At 50.1% G+C, this 20,325-nt stretch overlaps 1 protein-coding gene across 1 annotated transcript in view; it reads left to right on the top strand.

Moving 5' to 3' along the window:
• Positions 1-20,325, top strand: part of SHANK3 (SH3 and multiple ankyrin repeat domains 3) — a 324,463-nt gene that overhangs the window by 86,554 nt on the left and 217,584 nt on the right. The window contains exon 11 of the mRNA XM_030472062.1: positions 7,393-7,459. Coding sequence (XP_030327922.1) covers positions 7,393-7,459 — 67 coding nt within the window. The remainder of the gene's footprint in view (positions 1-7,392; positions 7,460-20,325) is intronic.

The raw sequence follows: 20,325 nt of genomic DNA, 5'->3' as shown, positions 1-20,325 counted from the left end.
GGACCAAGGACAGACCTGTGCCTTTTCTTCTTTGTGATAGGTACAAGATGTTTTCTCCTGGTAGATTACTGGTTTATTTAGCTTCTCTTATCAATCATAATGCAGTTGAACTCTGAGCTTCCCCTTGCTGGAGTAAGAGGCTGAAGCTCATAAGAAGACTATGTGGCCATGGAGGGTTTCTGTCATCACGTACCAGGCTAGAAATGTTTTTTTTTTTGAAAGGACCAGCATGGCTACACTTAGATTGAGCACATGCCCAATGGGAACTCTCCAGCCCGGCTGCAGGCACAGGATGCGCATCCTCCTCTCCCACGTGCCACCTCTGTGGGCATCTGGGAGCACATGCTTCGTTTCTGCTGCAGCACCAGGCTCTCCTTGCTGCAGCACGGGGCTCTCTGCCTGCCAAGGAGCAGCTTCCATTTGCCTAATGAACTTCGACTGTTTTTTTTCTCAATTTACCCACTCTGAGCTTCCTTCGAACCCTCCTTTGATTTGATTTGTTTTCTCTCTCTTTTCATTTTAAGTTTGTCTTGTAAAAATTGATCAGGTTTCTGGCCTCCTGGCTCCCTCCCACTCCTCCTCCAGTCTTCAGTGTGAGACTGAGCTAATTCTGAGTCAGATCCATCTCGCTTTGATTATCCAGATGATGTTGCTGACTTGAAATCTTCCCTGACCTGCAGCAGTTGCCTCTGGTTACAGATGTTACACAAGCCTGTGCTTTGCAAAGGGAGCCCTGCATTTCCTATCCCTCAGGCTGAGCCCAGAGGCTCTTGGAAGGTCTGTCAGACCCATCTCTAATTCTGGTGGTAAGGACCCTTATCTGCTGTCCTGTCCTCTGGGAGCATCCCTCAGTGCTGGCTGGACCGAAGACCAAACTGACTCAGGAGCACCAGCCTGTCCTCTGTATCCTCTTCTGCCTGCTCTAGACAGCACTATCCATCTTGAGTCCATCTGAACATGGCAGACAAGAAACACTCACTGCTGTGTCTCCCCTCTCCCCATGTCTGAGGTACTCTTTTCCAGGCACTGACCGCCCATGGACCTTGCATTCAGCTCCCTGTGCAAGGGACTGTGGCTTGATGTTTTAAGGCATGCTTTGTGTCACTGGGAGCTTTCTGTGCAGACGCCATTGTGGCTTTAGCCAAATCTGTCATTCGTCCTTTGCAGACTCATTTCCTGAATTTCGGGAGATGCCACCAGCCCACCTTTGGTCTATGCAGGAAGCTGAGGCTTATTTCCAGAGTGCATCTGCAGCACAACTCGTTCATGGAAGTTGTGTCTCCAGGACATGGCACTTGTCACCCCACATGGCTGCCCGGCACAGCACTGCCATGGCCTGCAGGAGTCACAGTGGGGCATAGGAGGGGCGACACCCCCATGCAAAGGCTGCCGCTGGTGCTTACTGGTGCTTCCTGGATAACACACCACTGCCCATCCTTACTGAGGGTTATCAGCCCTGCTGGGAAAGCCAGTCCTGACAGAGGTGAGATTCACGCCTCAGAGTCTGGAGGTCCCGTTTCTCCTCCTTCAGCTCAAAGGCTTCATGAGCATAATGGCTCCAAGGTGCCTTCCTATGGTTTGTTCCTGCTTCCCAGAAACATTCAGAGGAATGATGGGGGACATCACAGCATAGAGTCATAGGATCACAGACTGGTTTGAGTTGAAGGCACCTTAAAGCTCCTCCAGCTCCAAGCCCCTGTGTCCAACCTGGCCCTGAACACTGCGAGGGATAGGGCAGCCACAGCTTCTCTGGGCACCCTGTGCCAGCACCTCAGCACCCTCACAGGGAAGAACTTCTGCCTAAGATCTAACCTGAACTTCCCCTGTTTCAGTTTGAACCCATCACCCCTTGTCCTATCGCTACAGTCCCTGATGAAGAGTCCCTCTCCAGCATCCTTGTAGCCCCCTTCAGGTACTGAAAGCTGCTCTGAGGTCTCCATGCAGCTTCTCTTCTCCAGGCTGAACAGCCCCAGTATCAATACCAGATGATGCCTGTCTTTAGGATAGTTTTGTGATGCATCTCTTTAGGAGAATCATCATGTTTTTCTGGTGGCTCCATGTGCCTCATCTGACAACACTGAGGAAGTTCTCCATCTCTCTTAGCCTAGATCTGGATGGTTGTAGCTTTGGACAGTTTTCTTTCTCATGTATTCACATGTAGCCCTTATCTGATGCAGACAATTAACAAATACTCCTTGTAGGCTTAGTGGCAGGATGTTAGTCTAGCTGCCTGGCTGAAGTGCCCCTTCAAAATCAAGGGCTCCATGTGTGATCCATAGGAGAAAATCAATGCTCATTTGCTGTGTCAGCAAGTTGGGTGTTTCCAGGAAGCATTGGATCTCCTGCGTACACATGGCTGGTCTGCAGGCACAGGGGGCATTTGAGATGTGTTTGTCCCAGATCAGCTGTGTAGCTCACCACAGGAGCTCTGTCTATTGCCTCCAGGAGGTGTTGGGTCTACAGCATAGTCATACAGTGACTGACCCTGGTGACTACAGCATAGTCATACAGTGACTGACCCTGGTGACACTGAAGATGAGCTGCAATGGGATGGCAGCACACACTGCTGTGAACGTATCTAGGCTCGATGCTCATATGGCAGCCAGATGGAGCTTCCATATGTGAGCAGTAGGATTGACCTACTAGGACTGCCCGATTTCTGGAAATCCAGAACAAATGTAGACCATGCCTGAAGTCTGCCGGGCTGAGAAAAGGGAGAAACTTCAACAGGTCCAGCTGTACAGCAGTGCTACTGGGGTCAATTGTGGTGAGGAGAAAGAACCATTCTCTCTTATGTGGGATAATGTTAGAGGTAGAAAATCCTCAATAATTGGAGAAGTCAAGACCTTGGACTCTTGCAGCCTTCTCTTCTTCAGGCTGAATCAGCCCAGCTCTCTCAGCCTGGCTCCAGAGCAGAGCTGCTCCAGCCCTTGCAGCAGCTCCGTGGCCTCCTCTGGACTCGCTCCAGCAGCTCCACGTCCCTCTTGTGCCGTTGTCCCAGAGCTGGATCAGGACTGCAGGGGGGGTCTCCCCAGAGCGCAGCAGAGGGGCAGGATCCCCTCCCTTGACCTGCTGCTCACACTCTGGGGGTGCAGCCCAGCACATGTTGGGGTTCTGGGCTCAAGCGCACACTTGAAGCCAGGTCATGGGGACCTTCTTTTCACCCAGCACCCCAAGTCCTTCTTCTCAGGCTGCTCCATCCAGTATCCCCCAGCCTGTGTCTGTGTTGGGGATTGCCCTGACCCAGGGGCAGGACCTTGGTCGTGTTGAACCCCATGAGGTTCACATAGTCCCACCTCTCCAGCCTGTCCAGGTCCCTCTGGATCCCATCCCTTCCCTCCAGTGTGTCACTGCATCACACAGCTCCATGTCATCATCAGACTTACTGAGGTTGCTCGATTCCACTGTCCGCATCACCAACAAAGATGTTAAACAGGATCAGTCCCAGCACCAGCCCCTGTGGAACATCACTCATCACTGGTCTCTACTTGGATCAATTTGCTGATCTCAGTTCTTTGCATGCAACCATCCAGACAGTGCCTTATTCACAGAGTGGTCCATGTATCAAACCTCTTCAGTTTAGAGACAAGGATGTGGTGCGGGACAGTGTCAAACACTTTGCACAAGTCCAGGTAGATGACGTCAGCTGCTCTTCACTTACCCACCAACGCTGTCACCCTGTTGTAGAAGGGCACCAAATTTGTCAGGTGATCTGCCTTTACTGAAGGCATGTGGCTGTCACCAGCCGCCTCCTTGTTTTCCACGTGCCTTTTCCATAAGGAGCAAACAACGTGGAGGTTGATTTGATTCAGAAAGTCTTTCATTTCTCAAGCTAGAAAATCCTCTCATCCAGGTCACTTTTTAATGTATCATCAAACCCATGAACTCCTGTCCCTGAACTTGAGATCTTTGCCTCCCTCTCTTCCTTTTAATTCCCACTTTGTGAAGATCTTAACTGCTTTTATGCCAAGCAGATGCTTCCCTCAGTTCAGATGCGCGTGGCTGGGAGTCTGACTCTCGCCTGGTTGATATGTTTTGATACACTTCTGCCTCCCAGTTCCCTGCTCTCCTCTTTGAGGTGGTATCTTTGCAAGGTGGTATCTCCAGTGCTGACAGATACCACCAGTGGTCGTGATGCTTTGCGTGCCGCAGGACCTGTCCCTCCCTCATCACAGGGAATGGCGCATTACCCTGGATGCACGAGGTCTGCTGTCTCTGTGGCATCACCAGCATGAGTAGCTTGGCTCTGATGTTAAGATGGCATTCCCATGTGGAACATCTGGCTCATTGCTTAACATCAGATCATTTATCTTCTGTGAGGAAGTCAGACTTTATTTTTTGATAGTCACCAATTCCTCCCACTTTGGCGTACAAGCACTAACATTGCTAGCAGTGGAATATTGAAATATTCCTGGAATTTCCATCCTTGAGACTTCCTTTTCTTGTTTACCTGTCCACAAAAGCTGTTGCTTTTAAGTTAGAGCTCACTGATACGTGCCCTCGATCAGCCTCTCATGGGGGTGTGTGCAGCACAGCCAAGTGGGTACAGGAATGCTGCTGTCATCGTTCCATGGCTGGGGAAGCACCAGCCGAGGTGACAATGCAACATGTGAAATCTTTTCATCTCCTTTGCTTTTTCTAAGTCGGATTGAGAAGCGTGACCAGCAGGGCTCTCCTCCCTCCCTGGGGATTTAATGAGGTTATACTGCTGACAGCTTCTCATCCAGCATGTTTCTTCTTGCCTTTCCTGGAAGTCATAATGCTTCCAAGGCAGGGAGAGGGGCAGCTTCTGAGGCCTGGAGCATCTGCTGTCCTGGTTCCAGGACTGCTGCGGGTGGTGGGTGCAGCAGTGGGAGACTTCCATCTCCTGCAGCCGAACCGGGAGGCCCCAGGGAGCATGTGCTGGCAGGAGCTGCTCCTCTGCAGCACAGACACTCACTGTATACTTTGGGAATCATTCCCGAATTGGGCATCTAATGAAACTTGTAACTGGTCCTTTGGAGCTGGATTTTCACGTAGATGATGAACCATGTGTTAATTGTTCATATGAGGAACTTTGAAGTTCAAATGGTTTTTCTTATTTTTCCTTTCCACTCTTCTGTCAGTTTGGTTAGTTTTGCTTTCAAATTTTGCCAAATGCAGTCATTTGCCTTTCTGTCCAGGAGCTTTCTGTCGAAGAATGTGGCCTCTGGGAGAGCAAGCCTGGTAAATGTACACGTGTGTGTAAGGAGAGGCAGAGAAGGATCCCAGTTTGAAACAAGCCTGGGGGAAAACAGATACGTACCTGATTTTTCTCTGCTGCTGTAGCCCGATTTTCCAAAGGCAGAGGGAAGGTTTCCTGTTCTCCAGCCATCACCGATCGCTTCCAGCTCCAGCTGAGGAGGTGGAGCACAAATTCTGGGCCTCAGAAACACAAAACCCTCCACATAATCATTGTTGTGCTGAGGATAGTAAGACTATTTCTACTGATAAAGGATGATAGTAGAGGTGTGCATGCTGTACTGAGTCACCACATTAAATATATCCCTTCGTCACAAGTTAGTGGTGGAATGCAAATGAACCTCATGTTGCTAAAGCTGTTGTGGTGGGAGGGCAGGGAACCGTTTGGCAGCTGGAGCTGCTGGCACTGCTCTGACTTTGCCAGTGTTGGGAGGGTTTGGTTTCTACTGCCTGCCTCATCCAAGGCTTTTCTCTCAAATACCAGCCCTAGCTTAAAAAGAAAAAGGAGGTTTTGATGGTCCCAGCATGGACAGGCAAATCCTGCAGCTCTGTTTCAGCCTGTTCTGACATCTTTTCACACTCTGAGCTGCAGCATAGAATCATGGAATGGTTTGGGTTGGAAAGGACCTTAAGATCATCTAATTCCAACCTCCTGCCATGGCAGGGACGCCTCACACTAGACTATGTCGCCCAAGGCTCTGTCCAGCCTGACCTTGAGCACTGCCAGGGATGAGGCAGCCACAGCTTCTCTGGGCACCCTGTGCCAGCGCCTCAGCACCCTCACAGGGAAGAACTTCTGCCTAAGATCTAACCTGAACTTCCCCTGTTTCAGTTTGAACCCATCACCCCTTGTCGTATCGCTACAGTCCCTGATGAAGAGTCCCTCTCTAGCATCCTTGTACCTCTCTTCAGACACTGGAAGCTGCTCTGAGGTCTCCACGCAGCTTCTCTTCTCTAGGCACTTTGTTTTCACACAGTGCAGCTTGATCCAGCTTCTCCTTCCCCCATCAGCTGTGGGTGCTGCTGGGTGAGGGAATGGTCTGAGAGGCTCAGTGGGGACTGGGTTTGCTGGGAGGAATGGGGAGGGCGGAGGGAGCTGCGGGTCCCGGGAGCATTGCACGGAGGGCTACACCAGGTTAGTCCAGAGCAGTTCTTCTAGTTCATTTTCCTGAGGAGCAGTCATGGGTTTCGTGTACTCCCACCCATCTCCCTGTGGTTCTTTCACATGATAAAAGAACACTTCTCACCTCGTTTTGAAACCACTGTTCTGCCTTTGCTGGCTGTGATGCGGCTCTGCTTTGGGGTTTGTTTTTCTCAAATATATAAGAAATCAACAAAGAGTTCAAGTGATTTCACTAATCACGGAATCCCAGACTGGTTTGGTTTGGAATGGACCTTGCAGCTCATCCAGTTCCAACCCCTGCCATGGGCAGGGACACCTTCCACTAGACCAGGTTGCTCCAAGCCCCTTTAGGAGAGTAGGTACTTCAGTCTCTCTCCTCTTACTCATGTGTTAATGTCCCTTCATGTCGGCTGCTGGCGTTCTGCAGTTTCCCAGGACATGAGCATCGCAGGAGCAGTTCCTGAGTAAGACAGACCAGTTCTGCCTTTTTGCTGGCAGACCCAGGGTCACATTCCCCACTTCCCTTGTTCCTTTGAGTTCTCCAAGATTCTTCCTGTAGAGAAAAGCCGTGGGATGGGTGGGGGGCAAAGCAATGTTTAATGTTGGTCTAAACCAGCCTGGGGTGGGCAGGAGTTAGTCCTGTGATGGTTCAGGTGAGACATGCAGGCAGCTTGGCTGTGGGCAAGTTGCCTTTCACCAGCTAACCAGGACTCTCTGGAAAGCCTCAGGCCCCAGAGCATCTTGTCAGGACCTGCGAGACCTGAGATTAATTCCTGGCTGGTGTCAGGCGTATGAACACCACCAGGCTCGGAGGAGAAGGGTTCTCTCGAGCTATTGGCCTCTCTTGTTGCACAAGCCATGGCCATACGCTCTCCCTGCGGTGCTGAGAGCGTGTTTCCACCTCGGGATGATGACTGGGTGAGCTGAGGCAGAACAATTGCTGGCTTCGCATCCCACGGGAAGCAGCTGTTGTTATTCCATATGGCAGAACCTGCGCAGGACCAGTACTGCTTGGAGCTGCTCACCTCTCTTCCCTCCTCTCATTGCAGGTGGCCATCATTGCAGGCAATTTTGAGCTGGCTGAAATCATCAAAACCCACAAAGAGTCTGATGTTGGTGAGTTTGACCTTTCTTCTTCCCCCTTTTCTCCCTTTTGAATCTTGCTGTGGAGCCCAGGGCTATGGGACTGTGTGTCGATGGTGGTTTCCTGGTGCTGCCGGCAGTGGCGGGTGGAAGCTGCAGCTTGCAGCCAGTTTTGGGTGTGGGAGTGGCAGGACAGAGCTGATTTCCTCCTGGGGCATCAGGATCCAGTCTGTTTATTCAGCCCAGTGTGCTTGCTTCTGACTGCTGAGATTGCCAAGGTCAAGAATCAGCCAAACATTTAGTCTGGAGTAGCTCTGAAAAGCATTTCCATAAAATCCCTTACTTTGTTCTTGCTCTCTGCACCCTTGAGGCCATTTCATACTGGAGATCCTCTCCTGCTAAAGCTGTTAACTGGGCTAGTGTAAGGAGCAAACATCCTCTGTCTCAGCAGGGGTAGTGGTTATGGAGCTGCCCACACTGAAGCTCCTGTAAGTCAAAGCAGCAGCCATTCTGTTTGTACTTGCTTCTTTATGGAGGAATATTTTGAGTTTTCTGGTCAGCCTTTTTCCTTGCAGCATCTCTTCTGTCCTCCTATGGGATGGGTATTACGGTGCGATACGTACCATGCAAAACTGAGCTTTAGTCAGGTGTAAAATCAACACTTGTTGAGTTTTCTTGAATTATTCCAAGAATGTATTGGTCCAGAGCTCTGTGGAGCAAGGGAGGAAGCAGCGCACAGTCAGCTCTCAGCATGTGAGCCTCCACAGAACGTACAGAGTCATTGGGTCAGCAGCTGAAAAAAGGCTCGTGGAGTTTGAAACAGCCAGTAGGGATTGAACTTGGTTCTTAGAAGTGGTTGTGAGTGTAGCAACCTGGGCCCCAGGACATCCTTCATCGCTTCTTTTCTCAGCAAGCCATCGCTGATAGCTACAATCAGCTGCTGAGGATTTTGGGGAAGATTAAGCCCCAGAAAAGACAGGGGGAAAAGCCTGAAAATTCCTTAAACTGATGTCAGTGAACAGTGCTTGCAAGAAAGCATCCCTGTTAATTCAAGGGAAAAGTGACTCTTTGCTATGAGAGGGGTTTTGGAGGAGGCGACCTCCAAAAGTCCTTTCCAGCCAGAATCTTCCATGATTGAATCTGGATCTGCTGTTGACTGGCTCAGTGACTTTTGTTGAAACAGTGTAAGGAAAACGGCATGGAAACGCATTGTGTCGAATGAGTTGTTCCTGCTTTAGGAAGGGCTGTTTTATCTGAAGTAGGTCAGGTAACAGTTGCAAACTGATCACAGGCAAACCAGCAGGTCCAGATGGTTTCCACCCGGGGTCAAGGGAACTGGCGGAGAACTGCCCGAGCAAGGAGAAACTGTTCTCTGAAGTTCATTGAGAACTGAGAGGTGCAAGTGTGTGACCGGGAGAGCAGAGCAGCATTACTGGGATGAGGAACGGGCTCTGCTGGGTCTGGCCTTTGCTCTGGTAGTGCTATCAGGACAGTTAAAGAAATACTGAAACATAGAATCTGGTAGGAAAGGGCAGCACAGGGAGTGGTGGCTAATAGAGAAATGGGTGTTGGGTGAGGAGAAGCTCTCCATGACCCGGCTTCAGTGTTCACTTGAGCCCAGAACCCCCCTGTATGCTGGGCTGCACCCCCAGAGTGTGAGCAGCAGGTCAGGGAGGGGATTCTCCCCCTCTGCTGTGTGAAGGGGAGACCTTAGAGCAGCTCCAGTGCTTAAAAGGGGCTCCAGGAAACCTGGAGAGGGGCTTTGGACAAGGGTCTGTAGGGACAGGCCAAGGGGAATGGCTTTAACCTGCCGGAGGGGAGATTGAGGTGAGCTCTGAGGCAGAAGCTCTTCCCTGTGAGGGTGCTGAGGCGCTGGCACAGACTTTTCCCAGAGAAGCTGTGGCTGCCCCATCCCTGGCAGTGTTCAAGGCCAGGTTGGACACAGGGGCTTGGAGCAACCTGCTCTAGTGGAAGGTGTCCCTGCCCGTGGCAGGGGTTGGAACTGGGTGAGCTTTAAGCTCTTTTCCAACCCAAATCATTCCATGATTCCACAAAATCTTCTCGTGTTCCCAATGGTAGGCTGCACTCGTCTGGCTCTGAGGTAAGATTTGGTGGCCCCCACCATCAGAACCATTTGGAGAGGACCAGCTGTGTTAAGGCTGAGTTGGAAGGATGGTTAGTAGTAGCTTTTGCTCCATTCTGCAGGACAGCTCTTAGCACGCAGCTGTACTTCCAGGCGCCTGGAGTATTCATCAGTGTTTCTGTCTGGATGTGGAGTGCTCTTTTGCGGTGGAACTGACTGTCCCTGCCTGCTGTGCTTTGTTGTACAATGTAGAGCAATGCCAGAGGGTGGGAACTGAATTTTCAGGTGAAAATAACCCAGAAGCTATGTTCCAGAAAAACACCCTATGTGCTCCATCTGCTGACAGGCAGCCACTGAGCCCATGGGTCCAGCCAGGGTCTATGCAGTTTGAAGTGCAATGCCCAGTGTGGATGGTGGGGGGACAGTGACAACTATTCACAGCCCACAGGGCTTCAGGACTTCCCATGTGGGCTTTGCTGTGGTTCCCTGTGCTCAGGTCTCCATCCCTTCAGTCAGTGCTGTGTGTTTCATCCCAGACACCAGCACTGGGGTCCAAGGTTGAAGTTGAAGGCTGCAAATGTGAGAAGGGAGGACATGTTCTTACAAGTAGAAAACATGTGTGGAGACTGTGGAACTGGGCTTTTAAAGAACATTCTTGCCAGGTTTCCTATAGCAGAGCCTCAGAAGTCCAGTTCTTAGAAAATAACTTAATTATTGAGTGGTCCAGGAATAGGAGCAGCTCGAGCTGGGCTTTTATACCCTCACGTTCCCTGCCCCTAACCATCACACACCGTTCAGTGCCTTGTGTGCACCTCTTGGTCCAATGGTGAATGTTGGTCTGGGGCCTCCTTGTCCATCATTGGGTTCTTTCCCACCACTGGGTCCTTTTGTTGAGGCTGCCTTAAATTTCCTCTTATATCTCTGGTTTGTTGCTCCTTGCTAATGGATGCAACTGGTCTCAAAGCATTTGTTTAGGCCTGAGCCTAAGCACAGGTTGTAAATTAAGTTCAGCTTTATCTAGGTGGGTTTGCTGGAGCCACAGGGAGGTAACTTCAGCTTCCCATGCTCAGTGACTACTCATGCTAAGCAAGGCCACTCAGTCAAAAGAACTCAGCTAAAGGAATCCAGCTAACTCAACTCAGCTCACAATAGGGCTGGTCCATCAGTTTCCTTATTCTCATGTTTTACGGATCTGCAGACAGAGTGCGCCACGAATAGCAACTGCTGCACTTCATTGTCTTGTTTGGACCTGAGAGGTTGGATCCTGAGTACTTCTCAATGCCACCAACAGACTCTCTGTGGCATATCCTGGCAGATATGCTTGTTGGTCAGTCCAGCCTCTGCCATTGCCTGTAAGGGAATGGTTTCTAAGGAGCACCGTGGGAAGCCCTAACCCTCTTCCGAAGCAGCAGGAGGGTCTCCTTGGGTATGGTAGGACAGAGCCTTGTCTCCAACCATTACAGCACATTTGGAGATGATGTCAGTTGAGTGCTTTTAGTGGTGACATCTTTGGGACATTCCCAGGCCACCTACCCCCCTGCTCTAGGAACCTGGAGTGGTTTGCAGGGTCTGTGAAAGGAGAGCTTGCTCCAAGGTAGTCCCGAGCCGAGTCTGCTTCCCAGCACAGCCCCTGGCGATGGCACTGGAAAAAGGCTGTGTGCTGAATGGGAACACGGGGAGCTCACCTGTGCCAAACAGTGCAACTGGGCTGGTGTCTGAACCTCGAGGCCTCCTGGCATGGACCTTTGCTTTTCCCAGCAGTGTTCAAGTCTTAAATCCACATCAACATTTATCAGTGAAATGTATGTGACTCCACTCAGTAAGGTCAGATGTGCACCACAGGGCCTGGTTTTCACCACAGCATTTGCAGTGGTGGTAATTGCACATGGTTTTTATCAGCTGGATCCTGTGCCAGCTGCTCAATGGTTTTCATGAGCCATCTTTTTGGTAAGTTCTCTTAGCCTGTGAGTTTTAATGTATTTGTGTCAGAGAATTAGTGGCTGCCTCAGAGGCTGCCTCTGCTTTGTTATCCTGACACAAATGATAATTCCTTCCTGCTTCTTCTAGAATATCATTCTGCATCCACAGAACAACCCAAAAGCTTTTTTTGACATTTTCTCCATTCTACAAAGCACTTGTTTCTCTTTACTTCTTGAGCTCCCCTGGAGTGCATTGTAACCTCACGTGGACTTCAATTCTTTTCCACAATCACAGAATAAATACATTCTGTAGCACCCATTGATGTCTTCATTCTGCCCCTCTAGTCCAAATGGGCATTCTACCCCAGCTGCCTGACTTCTTAATTGTGGGGTTATAACTTTCCTTTGTTTGCAAATGTTTCGCAACCTACTGATTTTCATTCATATTTTCTCTCCCTACGTGAAAGTCGCTCTGGAGGAACAATATGACATTAGTCCCATACTGAGAAGTCAGCCCTGTTGCATGTATGTAAGAGTGGTTGGGGCTGTCTTCCCCATGTAATATAATGAGGTCATGATTCATGGTCACTAAGCAACCACCAGCTTCAAGTCAAAGGAATTAATTCAGTATCAGTCATAAGGAGCCCCAGTTACCCCACATGATGTGGGACACCTTTTTGTTGGAGGATGAGCATCTGCAGCTCTGGATGAGATCACCAGCGTTTGTTTGCCAAACTGAGGTGCTCCATAACAACACTTGTTTTCCTTACGTGGGCTAGCAGGGGTGTGGAGTAACCTCCATCCCTCAGTGACCCCGTGGTGGTCCTTGCTTTCGGGATGTGTTGGTTTCTTGGCTCACACCTGCTTGAGACCCCACAGCCCTGGTGTATGTGAGCTCTGTATGGGCAGCGCCTTTGGCAGGACCCTCCTCTCTCTGACTTCGAGGTGGATTTCTTTCAAGGTATTTGGGCATATGAAATATGGACCGGACATAGTAAAGCTCAGAAAACAACCCAGTCGCCTAACTCCTCGTGAGGTGTCCATGCCAGATTCACATGGCCCCATCCCCTAGACCCTTCTTTGTGTGAGCTGACGCCAGCATATTAAAGAGCACAATGTACGAGGTAGGTTACATGAGGCTTTGGGCATTTAATTGTCAGTTGTTGCTGAGCAATCTCAGCTTTATGACATTTTATAGCTCAAAGCAAAGGATAAGCTATTTCTCATTAACGAGGGTGTTCTGGAGCCAACCCAAGATCAGTGTCTTCTTGTCCTTGAGTGCCCTCTTTATCTGAAGCCCATCCCAGGTATGTCCATGCATTGCGAAGCTGTCAGAAGCTGTCTGTGGGAGCTCAGTCTGGGATTGCCCAGCATGTTAAACATCTTACATCTTCCAATGCTGCTAATTCTTCAAGTTCTCCCCTGTAAAGAGGAGAAATCCACCCCAAAGGATTTAAAAGACTGTGTTTTGCTTCCTTAGGACACTATGACTTCATATCACTTGTTGCTAAGTTCCAATAACTTGTTCATAATATTCACCATTGGTGAAACACAATGCCTTCCAAGTCTTTGACCATCCCTGTTGCTCTGGTCTGTACCTCTTCTGGCTCTACAGTGTCTTTTTTGAAGCAGAGATTTCTACACTGGCACAAGGATGTCTGCTTCTATTCTGTGTTTTTGTTATGATAGCCTGTGTTCGAATTGTGTTTTAACTACTGCCAAGCTCAGAGGGAAGTTTTTCTTGGAGCTGTGCTGTAGGAGAGCTCAGAGAGATGTGTGTGACAAGCACAACTAGAGGTTGTGACATTTCTTCTTCTTTGAAACCTTTCCCCTTGATCCCTTCTTGGAGACATTTTTGGAAAGTGCTAAATGAGGTAGATGTTGCAAATCTCTGTATGGAGCCATGAATGTGGTCTTGTATAATGGAAAGCTTAACTTCTTTTTGCCTATTTGTGTCCAGTTTCCTGGAATGTGTAACAAATATGGATGCTCTTATTGAGCTTATTCTATTGATGAGGATAGTTGAAAACCTGTGAGCTGGCAGTGCCCTTCTTTCTCGTGTGCCTTCTAAAATGAGAGCTTTTTGCTCACTGTTGTCAGACAGAACATTAAGCTCCGTGAGGTTGGGCTGAGCAGCTCCTAAGAAAGGGTCTGGTTCTCTGCAAAAAATGCGGTAAAATACAGTGGGACAAGTGGAGCAGCCCCCGGGTCCTGCCAGCTGCTGGTCTTAATTACAGCAGGAGAGGAACAAGTTTCATGCTCTTCTTGGCACAAGTTCAGTGGTCCAGACTAGGGATGTTCCACAGCACATGCCACAGAATGGTCACAGAACACAGATACTCTGCAGAAATCACTCCTGGCTGGGAAGAGTGAGCTGGGTTGGGTTTGGAGGCAGGAGTTGTTTGGAAACTGAGTTAAAATCTGGGCTAAGTAACCTCAAATTTTAGAGTTTATTTGTATATTAGGCCAGTAGCTTGAGTAGTTGAGACCAGCAGCTCCTCACATTGTGGTTTCCCCTCTCTGAAGAGAAGAGGTGTCTGCACCTCGTACTGTTGCTCAGACATCTGCACCTCCTGGTGCAGGAATTTCTGGACAAGAAATTTTTCCCAGGATACAAATCTGACTGTGACTCTGTCACGTTGGTAAACAGAGCACAGAATAGCTTCTATTTCAGTATTTGCTTAGTACGAATCAGCTTGACCAGCTTCTGAACCATCACAGGGCTTCATTTTGAACACTTTCTGGGTTTTAACAGTATTTTTAGAAGTGTAGACTGAATTTAGATGCATTTTTCCATAATAAGATTAGGGATGAACAGACGACACTACCCCTTTCAGGGGCTGACACATCAGGTGGTTGTTAACTCTTTGCTCACTGCATTGGTCTTGGAGCCTGTCCTCATGTGGTTTGTGTCAGGACTGTTTCCCATGTGAAGTTTAACCAAGCCAAGTGTAAGGTCCTACACCTGCGTCGGCGCAATCCCAGGCGCTGCTACAGGTTGGGCGGAGAAGAGATTCAGAGCAGCCCTGCAGAAAAGGACTTGGGGGTGTTGGTTGACGAGAAGCTTAACATGAGCCGGCAGTGTGCGCTCGCAGCCCAGAAAGCCAACCGCATCCTGGGCTGCATCAAAAGAAGCGTGACCAGCAGGCCGAAGGAGGTGATCCTGCCCCTCTACTCCGCTCTCGTGAGACCCCACTTGGAGTACTGTGTACAGTTCTGGTGTCCTCAACATAAAAAGGACATGGAGCTGTTGGAGCGAGTCCAGAGGAGGGCCACGAGGATGATCAGGGGCTGGAGCACCTCCCATATGAAGACAGGCTGAGAGAGTTGGGGCTGTTCAGCCTGGAGAAGAGAAGGCTGCGTGGAGACCTCATAGCAGCCTTCCAGTATCTGAAGGGGGTCTACAAGGATGCTGGGGAGGGACTCTTCCTTAGGGACTGTAGTGGTAGGATAAGGGGTAATGGGTTCAAACTTAAACAGGGGAAGTTTAGATTAGATATAAGGAAGAAGTTCTTTACAGTGAGGGTGGTGAGGCACTGGAATGGGTTGCCCAGGGAGGTTGTGGATGCTCCATCCCTGGCGGTGTTCAAGGCCAGGTTGGACAGAGCCTTGGACCACGTGGTTTAGGGCAAGGTGTCCCTGCCCATGGCAGGGGGGTTGGAACTAGATGATCTTAAGGTCCTTTTCAACCCTTACTATTCTATGATTCTATGATTCTATGTGCTTCATTTTGCATCAGGCTGTGCTGAAGCGTGTTGAGATGATCCTGCCTAAACAAATGCCTGAGATTTTGCTGTGTCGATACCCTTTCTTGCATGTCATAGAATCATGGAATGGTTTGTGTTGGAAGGGACCTTAAAGCTCATCCAGTCCCAACCCCCTGCCATGGGCAGGGACACCTTCCACTAGAGCAGGTTGCTCCAAGCCTCTGTGTCCAATCTGGCCTTGAACACTGCCAGGGATGGGGCAGCCACAGCTTCTCTGAGCACCCTGTGCCAGCGCCTTACTGCCTTAATCACAAAATACTTCTCACTTATGTCAAATCTAAATCTACCCATTTTGACGAAAGACATTTGTCACTGCACCAGTCACTGCTTCACCTGTGCTTTTGTGGCTCATGATCTGTATTTTTTTGTAAGTCATTGATGAAGTCAAAAATATAGATACAACTGTACCAGGAACTGATGGACTGGCTAATACGGGACATAGTCCCCTCTGTTATTTGCTGTTAACAATTCATCATTGTGTCTGCTAAAATGTGCTCTGGTGACTTGTCTAGTGGCAGCATGTAACCAGAACATCCCAGGGCAGCAGTTTCACCAAGCTTATGATGTCAGCAGGTACCTTTGTCAGCGAGATCTGAGCTCTCGAGGCCACCCTGGCTGGTATCAATTATATTCTCATTCCTTTCATTAACTGATAAGTGTCCTAGTTCTGTTTTTCCCGGCTTTTCCTAGGAGTGCCATGGAGCTGAGCTCTGGGTGGGGTTCGGAATCATCCACTGCCCTTTCCAAAGCTGCCTTGCCATCTCTGGAGCTGTGGCAGGAGTATCAGCAATATAGGCCATGACTCCACAAGCTGCATTGCAAATTCTATTGAACTTTGCTGCAGCAGCTTTCAACCTGGTAATCTGCTGTACACCAGTGAGCAGGCGCTAGTGCTGCCCAAGGGGCAGGGAGGAGCGTTAAATGCTCCAGCTTGGTCTTGGGTTCGTTTTTTGCCAGCACAGAGGGGTGTGGGGATTGGTTCCAAAGACAGGTCAGAAACACTCTTTGGGTATTTCTGATTTCCTGTTGTTGTCGTCGTGCCGCCTGTAACAGTCTGAGCAGTTGTTAAGGGTTTCCTCCAAGAGATTTAGCAAGAGTCTGACAGTGTGAGCAGGATCCTGCGTGCTGCCTGTGACAAGGTGAAACACAGGAATGAAAAATGCACCAGAGTCCTGCCAGCAGAACTGTCCAGTGCTGAGATGCACCAGGGTGATGGATTTTATTTGAAGAGAAAGGCTGAACATCTCCTATCAGAGAATCACTCACAGGTGAATTGCCAGCACATGTCAAGAGTGCTTGTAGGGGAAAACTAGTGAGTTTAACTCACATGTATTTTAGGTTTCAGTTGAAGTTTTACAAATGCAGAGTAAAGTGTGTTTCCAGCTGTGAAGGGCTAGTGCTGAGCAGGACGATGGGATTGCTGAGTTTAGGTGAAGGTGTGAGGAGGGGCAGCTCCGTCTTTGGGGCTGAGAGGTTCTGGTCTGCCTCATTGTCGTCCTTTTCATAGAGTCATAGAATCCCAAGTCTGGTTTGGGTTGGAGGGACCTTAAAGCTCCTCCAGCTGCCACCCGCTGCCACGGGCAGGGACACCTTCCACTAGAGCAGGTTGCTCCAAGCACCTGTGTCCAACCTGGCCTTGAACACTGCCAGGGATGGGGCAGCCACAGCTTCTCTGGGCACTCTGTGCCAGTGCCTCAGTACCCTCAAAAAAACAACTGGAAGGCCCCTTGGAGTAGCCTTTCGGACACGGGAGAGCAGCCTGAGATGTTGCACTCTGTGAGGGGAGATGCTCTGCACCTTCTCCAGTTTGCTTTGTAGTTTTCCACTATTAAAATGTAAATGCGGCCTCTCAGCCTGGAGCTGTGCAGACATTTGCACTCCGCCAGCTTTGGCTCTTTCACATGAATATTTAACATCGAACTAGCACATCTAAATAACCTCCAAGTCTTGATTACACTTTGGTTCATTAGGCAGCAGCTCTGGGTTGTTTGGACCGTGCTCCGGGTTCTGCCTGCGTGCCCGTGCAGCACAGTGATTCCGGGATCTCTGCGGGGAGCCCGGGCCGTGTCCTACTCCCACCATGCCTGAGCAGTCTTCTGGCATCGGGATCCACATGTTGTCCCTCCGGGAGGGCATAAGGCAGCTGCGGGAGCGCTGGCTGAGCCAGGCTGAGCCAGGCTGGCTGGGGCACGGCGGCGCTGCTCCGAGCAGCGCTGTCATGGAAACAGCAGTGATTCATTTTGCTGCAAGAAAGTCAGTAAACACACTTTGATTAAACTCTGGAGAAGGTGCAGAAGGAGCCTGCAAAGCCGACAGGGGAACGGCACAAAGTTGTTTCGTTATTGCTCTCACTTCCCGCCCTTCCCCACTGGGGATGGTGCATGTGGGGGATGGGAAGAGGAAACCTTGGTCAGAATTGGCTGCTGCAGCAGCCTGAACCTGTCCTTATTCTGGCACCTGGTGGCTGGAGCTCAGGCACAGCAGTTCATCATCATTACTGCTATTACTGTGACTTTGAGGCAGGTTGAGGAGCAGCGAGGAGCTGGCTGTGCAGCCACGGGCTCAAGCATGGCTCGGGATTCATACTATCATTGGAACATCTCAGCACGCTGGAGCAGCCGTGAGCCTCCCGGTGAGGAGGTCACCTGCCAACCCAGGGCAGATCACTCTGCCCAGTGCAAACTGGTGTCACCAGGAAATTCATAGAACTTCCCCCTGCACTGGGCACTGGTGAGGCTGGACATTGAATCCTCTGTTCAGTTCTGGGCCCCTCTCTACAAGAGAGACATTGAGGTGCTGGAGTGGGGCCAGAGAAGGGCACTGGAGCTGGTGCAGGGCCTGGAGCACAAGTGTGATGAGGAACGGCTGAGGGCCCTGGGGGCATTTAGTCTGGAGAAGAGAAGGCTCGGGGGACTTTATCGCTCTGTGCAACTGCCTGACAGGAGGATGGAGCCAGGAGGGGCTGGTCTCTGCTCCCAAGGAACAAGGGATGGGACAAGAGGAAATGGCCTCAAGCTGCACCAGGGGAGGTTTAGATGGAGCTGAGGAACAATTCCTTCCCCAGAGGGTGCTCAGGCATTGGAACAGGCTGCCCAGGGCAGGGCTGGAGTCACCGTCCCTGCAAGTGATCACATGCCGTGTAGCCGAGGCCCTCAGTGCCGTGGGTTAGTGGTGGCCTTGGCAGTGCAGGGGAAGGGTTGGACTGAATGAGCTTGAAGGTTTTTTCCATCCTGGTTGATTCTATGATTCAGTGCTTCCAGCCCCAGCAGGAAGTTGTTGTCTTTCACTCACCCCCCTCAGAACAGCAGAGGTTTCCCCATCTTTGCTGTTGAACACATGGTGTTACACAGTTACATGGATAGTGCAGGTAGGTCCTGTCTGCCAGGAGACTGCCTTTGCAGCTGTAACACTGTCATCTTCATGTGCTTCTGGAGCTAAATGCTCGGGGAACTTTGTCTTTACAACCTCTGTGTGACCTGGACACCTTCTGTAAGTGCTATCTTGTGCTTGAGGGACTCTTATACTTGATCTTATGATAAATGGGTTAGTGATGAGCAGAGCAGTCCTGGGCTGCTTCCTCCAGCCCCTCTGCTCTTCCTTTCTTGTGTGGATCTGAGGCAGAGGTTGTGTTTTCCTTTGTTGCTAAGCTGGATGCCATGATTTTGGTGTTGGGAGGGAGCACTTTGAATGTAATAGCTGATGGCTGCTCTTGCGGAGAGTGTGGAAATGGGTGACCGAGTGATTTATTTGACAGGCTACATTAAAGCACATGGCCTGGCCTGTGTCAAGAGTTAGGAAGTACCTTCCCGTTACCAGTGAGTCCTTGAGCAACACGTTTGTGTCTCACTGCCTGGTAGTCACTGCTTGCAGTGACTGTCTCACCACAAACTGTGCTGAGCAGGGGGGCTTGACCTAGGTGATTTTAAGGTCCTTTCCATTCCAAACCATTCTATGATTCTGTGAGCTTCCCCCTCCCAACCTGCCCTGCACCCATGTGACATCTCTCCAGTGTAACACCTATGCTGGTCACACTGGGGAGAGCAGGGACTGGGGCAGGACTGTTAGGCTGAGACAACCAGGAGCAGAGGAGACTTAGCATGGACCACCAGGATCCTTCCCTGGTGTGCAGCTTCCTTTTCTTTTGTCAACTTGGTAAAAGTAGCTCCCAGGAGGGTGATTTTACTGTAAGTTTGCATCTGATCAGTCCACCATACAGTTACAATATTTTTTCCTAAGCAATTCATATCAAGAAACTAATAATTAATTGATAAAACACACTAAAGCAAGCCCAGGCCAACTCCCGCTCTCTGGGGTTTTCGTCGTTGCACTCCTGGATTTCTGTTTCTTTCTCTCTTGGTTTTGGTTGAAGACCAGTGGTGCTGAGCCCAGTCACACATGAACTGGGTACTTCAGCGTGGGTCTGACTGTAGTTCTGCTGCTGTGAGTGGCCTTTTTTTGCCTCCTCATAGTAATGGATGTGTACAGGGGAGCCCAGCTGGTGTGGAGCATGGGTGGTATCAGTGATCTGTATAGGGCTGGCTGCTGCTGCGGCCTCTCCCAGGACAGAGGAGGAAGGTGCAGGCAGATTTTTCTAGCTCGAGTTTTTCTGGCTGAATATTTCCTGTGTAACTGATGTGGTGGGGTAAAACCCTGGCCCTTCTGCAGCTGCGGCACTGCCCGCTGGTGGAGCATCACTGATACCACCTCTGGGTGTTGCTGGCCCTAACTCAGATGTGACAGGCTCAGACCAACTCTGTTGTGGCAGAAGGGCTCTGAGCTGTGTTTGGTTGACTGATGCTGTGAGCTCACGGCCTTTCTCAGGTGATGATCCTATGGTCCCTTGGTTTCACCGGTGGTGCTGATCCCTGGAAGCACCATGGATGTACTCACTCGACCTTGCCCTTTGGTTTGGAAGGTGCCCAGGCACTGACTGAAGTGTTTTTATCGCTGGGCAGCGTCTGGCACTTGGACTTCAAGTAATTCTGTACTTTTTTCCAAGAACAGCTTTAGGTGACTGGCGTGGCTTGGTTTGAGAACAGCTCTTTGAGCCTGGCAAAAGCTTCCTTCTGTTTCCAGTGGCTATTTACAATTTCTAATAATGTTTAAATCTGCCAGTACCATGACATGCAG

This window comes from Strigops habroptila, chromosome 3 (genome assembly GCF_004027225.2).
Source record: "Strigops habroptila isolate Jane chromosome 3, bStrHab1.2.pri, whole genome shotgun sequence".
Classification (NCBI taxonomy): Eukaryota; Metazoa; Chordata; class Aves; order Psittaciformes; family Psittacidae; genus Strigops; species Strigops habroptila.
This window is presented reverse-complemented; position numbering and strand designations above follow the sequence as displayed.